General features: G+C 44.3%; 1 protein-coding gene across 2 annotated transcripts; it reads right to left on the reverse strand.

Annotated features, from left to right (window-relative positions):
• On the reverse strand, nucleotides 1–9953 carry LOC309517788 (uncharacterized protein). 2 transcript variants are annotated; one of them, XM_082197313.1, is made up of 7 exons: nucleotides 9735–9953; nucleotides 8375–8587; nucleotides 7105–7751; nucleotides 5577–5647; nucleotides 4414–4653; nucleotides 2123–2369; nucleotides 1–867 (listed from the first exon to the last, which is right to left on the reverse strand). In XM_082197313.1, exons 2-7 carry the CDS (start codon nucleotides 8488–8490, stop codon nucleotides 719–721), a joined length of 1470 nt encoding a protein of 489 aa, XP_082053439.1. In that variant the 5' UTR covers nucleotides 8491–8587; nucleotides 9735–9953; the 3' UTR covers nucleotides 1–718. The 2 variants fall into 2 exon arrangements, with proteins under 2 accessions (XP_082053439.1, XP_082053440.1); XM_082197314.1 differs by lacking the exon at nucleotides 9735–9953 and adding an exon at nucleotides 9618–9694.
• Between the last annotated feature and the right edge of the window lie 355 nt (nucleotides 9954–10308).

A 10308-nucleotide genomic window follows, 5' to 3' on the forward strand; every position in this document is an offset into this window, starting at 1 on the left:
TCCAGTTTGAAGCATGTTTTATTTACAAGAAACATAACATTTATTAGAAGCTTGTGTCTTGCCATGTTTTTGCTTCAGTAACAAGTGGCTTCCACGGTTGGCTGTCCAGACCAGTATGCAGGAGATGAGGGTTGCAGAGGAAATGGGTGAGAGCTCAAATTCCCCCAGCGGGTGACTTTTTAAATGGATATCTGACTTACCTTCCCACCTTCATAAAATAATGGTGATTGAGAGGACCGTGGGCGAGTTACAAAGGCAGTAGCACCAAACAGTTTGCAGCTGAAGGTAAAACTGAGTGTGAGATAGTAAACTTAAAAAACAAGTAGGAGTGAGGTGGTCCCATTTTGGGAAATGCTAGTGGATAATAAATTAAAATTACGGTTCTCAGGTAGCAGAATAGGGAAATCTGTTTTCAGACTGCTTTACTGTTCTAGGCAAACACGTAGCTCAGAAAATATTTGGGAGTCAAGTTCTCATTCCGTCCATTCAAGGCTTCCTGAAATGAAGAGTTCTGTGGTCGTCCCACTTGCTGAGATTTCCAAGAGAGACATTACGAATTCCATCCTCTCTTCCCTGTCCCCTGCACTGGCAAGTTAAGACTCAATCCATAGGAACCTGGTCTCCATGATCTCCATCTGCCACTATTGCTGCACAAGAAGGAACCCAAATCTGTGTCATCCTGGTCTCAAAATGGGTTACTGTGCTACCCTTTGAGGGGTTAGTGGAAAATAGTGGTTGTAACGCCATTCGGTCCACATTGACAGTCCGGGTCAATCATTTTCTTAACTGCTCTTCGGGAGGTCCCACATTTACTGTTGATCACCGCATTGAAATTGCAACCTCTGCCACACGTTTTGGTGACGTACTCTGTAGGTGGGGGTGCAAGCACAGTGAGAGAACAGAAGCAGAGGCTTAGTTCAGTGTTATTCCTGGTGATACACAGGAAACATCAGTTCAGCTTGTATGTTTCCAAACCAGTCCAAATTCTTTTCCAAGAAGAATGAATGCAAGTGAAGCACACAGATCTTAACGTGTTTGCATGATCCAAATTTTCAAAGAATTAGGAATTTTCTGCAAAAGCCAACAGTTAGGAGGGTTTTGTTTGTTTTAGTGCAGCCAGTTTATTTGTAAAGCCTTTTTTCTGTGACCTTTTTAAAAAAATCATGTATATTTAAAGAAAAAGTTGAGAGGTCATAGCATTGCACCAAATATTACGACAGAAGCTTACAGCCTTTTGTCACCCTATAAAAGCCTATAAACACCTGATGATGATTCAATAATAATATAAGCCAAGTTCACAAACGTCCCAACGGTTTCCGTGGCTGCACATTATCTTGGACCAAAACATGACAAAAATATCTTTTCTCAACATAGCTCCTATTTTCTTGACTTCCCTCATCCTAATAATAATTGCAGTTTCACAAACCCCTTGATCATACAGCGTAAGTTCAAAGCACAGTGTGTGCAGACTCCAGCTTTGTAGGAAACATTATTTTAAAATATAAACTAAACTACAAGTTGTATTCCACGCAAGTCACAAAGTAAACCCGCTGAAATTAATGGACACAACTTAGTTTGAGTCAGGCCTTTTCTGCAGTGGCTCCCCGTTTGTGGAATGCTCTCCCCAGGGAAGTTTGTTCATTTTACATCTTTAGGTGCCAGGTGAAAACGTATCTCTTCAACCAAGCCTTGGTCTATGGCCTTCTAAATGTGTTTATGGGGGAGGTGGGGGTTATTGTTTTATTTTTGTTTTAACTATTTTGTGCTTTGATTCCTGCATTTTTATCTTGTAGACCTCCCTGAGATCTTCAGGTGAAGGGCGGCATATAAATATAATAAATAATAATAAATAACAGTTGTATACAGCCAGAAGGCCTTATATTTGTTTTAAAAGCACACTGACTGTGCTTAAGAATACACAGTGGTTTTAGATAATCATTGAGGTTGAGAATGAGGAGGAAGTTTATAACAGAATTTCTAATATGAGAGTAAAGCAAATTAGGTTTAACAGCTAGGATAAAAAGGCACTGCCCCAGTCTTTGCCGAAGAGGAAATACTGTAAACCTGCTCACACTTTGCTTTTCCCTATCAGCACTATTTAAGTTCTCGCCACATCCCCTACCTTTGATAGCATTTACAACAGCAACCGGCAATGGGGTGGGCTTCTCCATGGTCAAGTTGTTGTGGGCAATGCGCTGTCCAGTGGCCGAAGACCGGGCAAGAGTTTCACGAGAGAAGAAGTAATCCAACAAGCGTCTGGTCATCAGCTCAGGCTTGTCGGTGGAGACTTGGGATAGGTCCTCCAGCTGGTGGTGGGAAACGTAGACTTGCGAGTTGGGGACCAGTTCCAGCTTCGTCCTCCCATTCTCCTGTCCAATGGGAGGAGGTTATGTTACTCTATAAAGCTGCGCTATGATGTTGAAGCCCCTCCCCCTTTCTCCCATTCTTGCATCTAAGGAGGCTAGACTGTGATGCAGCAGATCCATTCAGAACCAAGCTGAGGAGTACCGGCTCAAACATTCACTGACATGCAACAGCAGCAAAGCTACGCTCTACAAAACATTAGCTGTATTCAGTCCAGTTCACGCAAGCAAAGCCGCACTTGGGTTTACCTTTTTGGTATTCTGTGTGGATTTGATTGTGTTGAAACCTACCTGGCAGGAAATTGTAATGCTTAGTAGTTGTATAATCAGGGCTGAGAATACTAGGCTCTCAAATCTGCACCGATCTAACTGAAATTCAATAACAGCTCATACTCATTTTTAGAAGAGGAACAGGGAGAGGAAAATGCAAAATCTAGCACACCGCCAGTATCTCTCTTGATAACAGAGATGTAGGTTGGTGTGCATGTTCAGGACAACATTCTCTGTTTTAAGGACAAATCCCAGCTCAACTCCTGCATCCATTAAAGAAAAACAACATGGGTCACACTTTGAGAGACTGAAGTTGTGCACATATCTTGATTTATTTCTCTCTTCAGAGAGCAAACATGCTTGACATTACAGGTCCATTTTCAAAAGCAGCAGGGCAGTTAGGGGACAAAGAGGAAAATTTCAGAATATTATATGGTGTCTACCTTGGCGATTGAGATATTTGAATATTAGTTGGTATACACTACTGTCAATACAATTCTATATTCTGTATTTGAAAGCTCAGTCTGTACACCTGTTTCCCAAAGGTCCAGGAGGAAAGCTTCTCAAAACACAGGAGCTTTATTGTTTGATTCTGTTTACCAGAGTCATGAGGAGGTAAAAGGAGATGCAACTCAGCGGCAGCATCAACCATGGCCTGTGCATGTCTCTCCTGATGTGGAAAGGCAAGCAGCTGCCACTACCTGACTCAGACTAGTAAAGTCCAAGTGTTTGAACGGAATCCTTGACTCCTACCCTCTTGAAAACAGGTGCTGAATGCGGTTTTGAACTTGACATCCAGAATGACACCCTGAACATGTGCACCCATTTTCTTTCCGATACCTTCAGGGCTGATGCAACATTGCATTGCTTTGTATGTGTTTCCTGCCCGCTTTTTGAAAAAGGACAGGAGCATCAAGCTAAAGTTGATTCTACATTTCAGGGATGGTGTCCAGGGACTAGTTAAATGGTGGAATTCACAAGATGTAGTGACAGTCACTGATTCAGATGGCTTTACAAGGAGATTAAACAAATTTGTGGATGATAGGATGGGCTGCCAAGAATCATGATGTCCCCAGGACCAGAGGGAGAATGTCGCTGAATATTTGTTGCTGTGGAGCAACAGTGGGAGAGCGCTACTTCGCTCACATCCTCATTGTGTGCTTCTCAGTGGTGTCTGTTTCACCACTGTGGGAAATGGGATACTGGACTATATATGCTTTAGGTCTGAATCTGCAGGCGTCTTTTGCTTTCCTAATGAATAAGCACAGCGACTCTCATTCCACTTAATCTTCAAGGCTGGTACAACATTGCACTGTATTTTGCACTTCTTCGGTTTGAAAATGGGTTGAAGCTGCTATTAAAACATGGAATATAAAATGGTGCCCTGCATGGCTGTTTTATTCTGTTATCTTAATGTCCCATGGAGTTGTTTCCAGACAGGCACTGAGAATGTGGCAATACCGATCAGCCAAGTTAAACGAAAGGCCTCATTTAATGGCCAGACACAGGAAGCTAATTCATAAGACATCAGGTCCCCGGCTCTCTGGGGGCCTTACCTGGAAATGCAAGTAACTGGTTGCACTCTGCCACAAAGCAACAGCTCAGTGGCACAGTTCTGCCTGAGTTGTGATGCAGAGGTGTGAACCATTTTCCTCCTGAATCAAACAGGGACAGGTCTTGCTTCATGCCACCCAATGTTCCCTCTGAATGAATGCCTTACAATATGTTTAACATCATTGCAGCGTCCGGTCAGAGAGAGACTTCTTCCCCCATCACCTACCTCCACTGGCAATGCCCATACAGGTGACTCATCAGACAGTGTCTCTTGTACATGGTTGTCCCATGTGCTGGTGGCATCACTGAGCCCAATGGGACTTCCTGAACCATCTCCTGCATTTATCCAGGGTGACAAGCCACCTGGTTCTGTGTTTAGTATCCTCCAACCTGGTGAGATATGTGGCACAGTGGCTGGCGCATGCCTCTGATCTTCCAGAGAATGTGGTGGCTGCAGACTACTGACCTGAAAAAGATACAGATACCTGGGAGTAAAGAACAAGAGAAAGAGTGTGGTATGTAGACTTACACAGGAAGCTGCCTCATAACAAATCGGATCATTTGTCTACCAAGCCTGACATTATCTTTTTTTAGAAATAATGTTTTATTGATTTTATGTACAATCTTTACAACAGAGAACTTTACAACGAAAATAAACCTTTATAACAGAAGACTTTACAACCAAAATAAACCAAGGTAGAAGCAGTAACATGACTCTCATGTTTTCATTTGTACTAAATTCTTCTCAGATTTCCTTATTTTACTATTCTTTAACTTAAATCTTCTTTTAATTCCTTGTTCTTAACCTCCTAAATTGCACATCTGTCCTCTACAATTTTCCAATTACTGCCTTATACCTCCCACCCTCTTTAACCACTACTTCCCTTCACCCATGTGCAATCTTCTCTTCATACTGTTATTTCTTGTTGCCTTGACAGCTATTAAATTTGTTTTTCCATTTGTATTGTAATATTCTCTTGTATCCTTGCGTACTTCCAAGCCTGACATTATCTACTATAACCGGCAAGGGCTCTCCAGGGTCCTTCACACTACTTGCTACCCAATCCTTTTAAAATAAAAACTAGAGAAGTTGGAAAATGAACCTGTATTCACACAATCAATGTCAGCTGCTGACGTGGAAAGAAAACTTTCTATTCTTGGGTACTTCCTATTCTTGGATATAGAGGCAGTAATTTTGTCAACTACCTACAGGCTGGCCCTGAACTACAAGCCTGAGACTCTTGGCTTTATACCAGAGAATTGTCATAAAGATGACAATTGTAGTGGAATACTAAACCATAACAGCTCTCATTCACAATTCCACTTTACACTTCAAAGAAAAAAACAACCGAGTGATTGTTTTTTATATCCTTTACATGGCACCTTTACCTGTGAAGGTGTGACATTCTCCAGCACTGCCACCAGGCTTTTGAGGAACTGAATATTGTTTTCATTGACATCTGGGGAAAGAAAAGCACATACAGACAACAAGAACTGTACATCAGACAGGATTTCTGGGAAATCTCTCAGAAAAGGAGTATGTATAGTTATCTTCCCATGATGTGCTACCTGGATTTGAGAGCAGAGACCTGAGGCTGCTGTTTTTAAAAGCATAGTAAACCCGCAACTTATGTGGGAGTTACATTCCAGGGATCGTGTCTAAAGCCAAAATTGTGCATAGTCAAAACACATTGGGTTCAATGATAAATGAGATTGCCAAAGCCTTTTTTCCTGAACATCCAACCTCTTTCTCCTTCTCCTTCTCCTTCTCCTTCTCCTTCTCCTCCCTCCTCCTCCTCCTTTGCCAAGCTTATAAAACAGAATGTGTGCAAATTAAATGTACATAAGTTGCAGGCTTACTGTACTTCCTATTTGGAAGGGATCACATGGATCTTTTTTCCTACCCTTCCCTTTTCTTGCTGTCTGCTTCACATTTAGCTTCAACATATATGAAGAGACAACCAGCAGTGCTATAGGGACACCTCAGTGGTAAAGTTCAGCAAAGAAGAAAAATGCAACATGCCCGATGCTTGCAGTCATTAGATCGAAGCACAGCTATGGCAGACCTCTCTTGTCTGCATGCACTTAATAGACACAACAAGCAAGTGATTGGAAGCGGCAGAATTTTCAACCGTGTGGATTACATTGTAAATAATCAGGAAGTCATGTGGAAAACAATAAACAACTTCATTTTGCCCAGTGGGGAAGACAACAGACATATGGTACTTGTATGTTTCCTGCTGCAAGGCACATGGCAACTCAGAGCAAGAGGTGGCTATAAAGGTAAAGGGACCCCTGACCATTAGGTCCAGTCGTGACCGACTCTGGGGTTGCAGCGCTCATCTCGCTTTATTGGCCAAGGGAGCCAGCGTACAGCTTCCGGGTCATGTGGCCAGCATGACTCAGCCGCTTCTGGTGAACCAGAGCAGCGCATGGAAACGCTGTTTACCTTCCCGCCAGAGCGGTACCTATTTATCTACTTGCACTTTGATGTGCTTTCAAACTGCTAGGTTGGCAGGAGCAGGGACCGAGCAACGGGAGCTCACCCCGTCACAGGGATTCAAACCGCTGACCTTCTGATTGGCAAGTCCTAGGCTCTGTGGTTTAACCCACAGCACCACCTCAGAGCAAGAGGTGGCTATATGAAGTGACAAAAAGGCCCAGGGAGAAGGCTGTGGGCTTGACACTACCTCCTGGGTTGCAGTTTACACTTTATATAACTTGTGGAGGCCCTGTTCCCCATAGCCATATTGGACACTACCCCTAGTATGTTCCTCTCACACCACATCCCTTGTTGAGACGTCCTCATGGACTGCCTCCATTTGAAACTTCCAGTACAGACTGGAGAGAGCACTGGTGTAGAACTCTAATCCCCCCACTACAAGCAGCATTTAGGTGTTACTGGTTGTTTTTTTACCAAAGAGAGGGTGTCCCGTTCCCAGCACCACCTTGGCTGGTGCTCCTCCACCTGCACCGTTCCTGATGGACAGGAAGTCGTTCTGCTCCTCTAAGTTCTGGGTGAGAGCTTTCAGCTCACGGTTCTCCAGCTCCAGCTCCTGGATCCTCTTCTCCTGCCGCACAGCAGCCTCCTCCCGAGACGCCAGCGCTCTCCTCAACTCTGCCACCTGCCGCTCCAGTTCTCTGATCAGTTCAGTGTACAGACTCGTCACTCTGCTGTTGTCTGTGACAGGCGTGCATTCGTGTGTGTTTTGATGACAGCAACCCATCAGCTGGCGACTCAGTGACGGGGGTTGTGACAAATCCACTCCTGGTCTGGCAGGGGCAGAGATGGACATGTAAGGGGCTGCATGGGCAGCCTCAGGATTTTCTGGAGTCCTCCTGCACTGTGGCATACTGAAAGGACACTGGTTATGGAGATCCAAATTCTGGAAGACTTGTCCATAAGACATCCCCTGTAGTTCCAGCACTGGAGGGACTGGAGGGGCAAGGCTTGGACTCATGTGTCTTCTACCAGCAAGCTTGGCTTTTTTCCGGTTTATGCCGTCTTCTAATGAGCATGTTAGGGGAGGGCAGGCTTTTCCAGCGCTCCTTAGTGGTTGGGTGCTGGAAGCAGACAAAAAGAAGGAGGAAGTTTCAAGAGAAAAGGATCTTGCAAAGCCTGGAAGCAACTACCACAGAATGACTGTTATGAATCGGCTGTGCTGCTTTTAGGTTCCCCAGAATCTTCCCTGTCCGTTCTTGCAGGGGGGAAAAAAAGAACTTTCTTTTCATTAAAAACAGTTACATGAAAATGACTAGCACTCATTGCAAAGGAAATCTCGACACAGGAGAAAATAGTGCCCTTTCTAGAACAAAGACTTGAGTCCGAGTATTCCTTAATTGCAGACGGCCCATTCGAACTCATTAGTAACCTGCATGGTCCCAATTTACTTCCTAAAGTGTAAATGCTGGCATTAAAAAAAAAACCAACGCAACACTTGCTAGTGAGGACACTATCCCTCCAAACTGCTCAAAGTCTTGTTATCTCGCCTAAATTGTACCCCACCTTCTATGCTGCATGGCTCTCCTACAACTGCCCCCCATCCTGTCATTTTTGCAATATGAATTCCTACTGCAACTCAACATTACCACTGGAATGTCATTTTTCATTCTTCCGATGGCCCTTTACAAGCACATCCCACTAGAAAATACCTGGTGACAGTATTGTGCCTGGACTTTCTCCATACCTGACACATTCTTCAGCCACTCGTCGCTGAGAGGTCAGCTTGTGAGGCTGATGAAAAGTGGAACTCTCCGGAGTGTTGCCTTTCATTCTTGCTTCCTCCTGAAGATTATCATCCATACGTTGCTGCACAGCCTAGGATTTGGAGCTTGTTGGGTCTGTGATACCTTCAGCTATTGGTCCCCATCTTTAAAAAGGCCAACACCTGCATCAGAAACTGTCCAAGACCAACCCTCAGTTTGAGCCAGAGTTTGACAGAATTTGTTGTCAGTGAAGACATGGGAGCATGTAAATAAATCCAGAATGAAATGTTTCAAAGCTTCTGCAAGGGTGCCCACCCTGGTCACCAAAAGCCTTCTCCCACGAGTCTGAGTTTAAGGTTACATATACACCATTAATTTAAAACATGTTATTTCAACCAAAGAATCCTGGGAACTGTAGTTTACCCCCTCACAGAGCTACAGTTCCCAGCACCCATAACACACCAAAGTTTCCACATTTTTTATTTATTTATTTTAGTTTATTTATTTCTTTATTACGTTCCACCTTTCCTCCAAGGTGGTGCATATGCTCCCCCCCCCCATTTTTATCCTCTTAACAACCCTGTGAGGTAGGTTGAGAGCCACTGACTGATCCAAATGAGCTTCATGGCTGAGTGGGGCTTTGAACTCTGATTTCCCTGGTTCTTGCCCAACACCCTAATCCTATGGTTCCCAATATGGGGCACACACCTCATAAGGGGGCAATTCGATAATGAGTTATTAACAGTTAATTGGCTTTTAGGCTTCCTCCACATGAATAGGAGTTCACTTTTTGAATAATAAGAATTATATGTCACGTGGGGGGGCTGGTATCGGGATTTTAGAGATGCTTAGGTGAGGCATGGAGAAAAAAAGGTTGGGAACCACTGCTCTAAACACTAGAATTTTTTTTTATTTCATTTTGTATGCAATTATATATAATATATATGTCTAAAATTGTACCCAAGATGGTGCATACACACACACACACACACACACATTTTTTTTTTTAGAATTCAATCAATCAATCGCAAGAACTGAAGTATTATTATTATTATTAATTATTATTTATTGACTTTATATGCCGCCCTATACCCGAAGGTATTATTCCGTTTCTTTCAAAATCACAGCTCTGGAACCTGTTTTCAAACGCAGGGTTGACACCTGGAACATATTGAGTAGACCGTGCAAAAAAAAAGAGTGCCACTGGGCATGTGCAGACTACACCTCTCATTTCTAGAAGCAGCACTACGTCGAGGCCTCACGAGCTTCCCTGAGCAGCCCCTTCTCACCCCAACTGCCGGGTTCTGCTTTCCCACCCCAAAGACAGAAGAGACCCTGTACCTTTAACAGAACCTCCATAGGGTCTGTTTACAAGCTTGGCGCAGCGTCCCCCGGACGTCACGCTCAACTCTCCGCGCCTCCTCCTGCCCTTCTCCTACTGGCCGCGGAGCTCTTTCCTTCTGCCTCCTCATTGGGCCGTCTTCCGCCGCCTTCCCATTGGCTGCCGAGGGGAGGCGCCTTCTCGCCTTCCCTATAGACTTTTCAGCATGTAGACTAGTGACGCGCCGCTCAGCTTCCGGGCCGAGTTGGAAAGTTCATTACCTGTATCGGGGACAGTCTATGGAATATCTAACAATCCGAGATAGCAGCGGGAAACAGCGCTGGAATAAGGGAATTTCCCGCCAAAAAAGGGAAGGTTGATAGCTATGCTAGGGACCCACAGGTTGAGAAAAGCTCATCCCTTCTGGACTAGACCAAGAGGCAGGTTCTGTCTCTCAGGGAATCCTAGAATTGTACAGTGGTACCTCGGGTTTAGTACTTAATTCGTTCCAGAGGTCTGTTCTTAACCTGAAACTGTTCTTAACCTGAAGCACCACTTTAGCTAATGGGGCCTCCCGCCACCGCTGCGCCGCCG

Source organism: Podarcis vaucheri (genome assembly GCF_965113315.1).
Source record: "Podarcis vaucheri genome assembly, chromosome: 13".
Taxonomy (NCBI): domain Eukaryota; kingdom Metazoa; phylum Chordata; class Lepidosauria; order Squamata; family Lacertidae; genus Podarcis; species Podarcis vaucheri.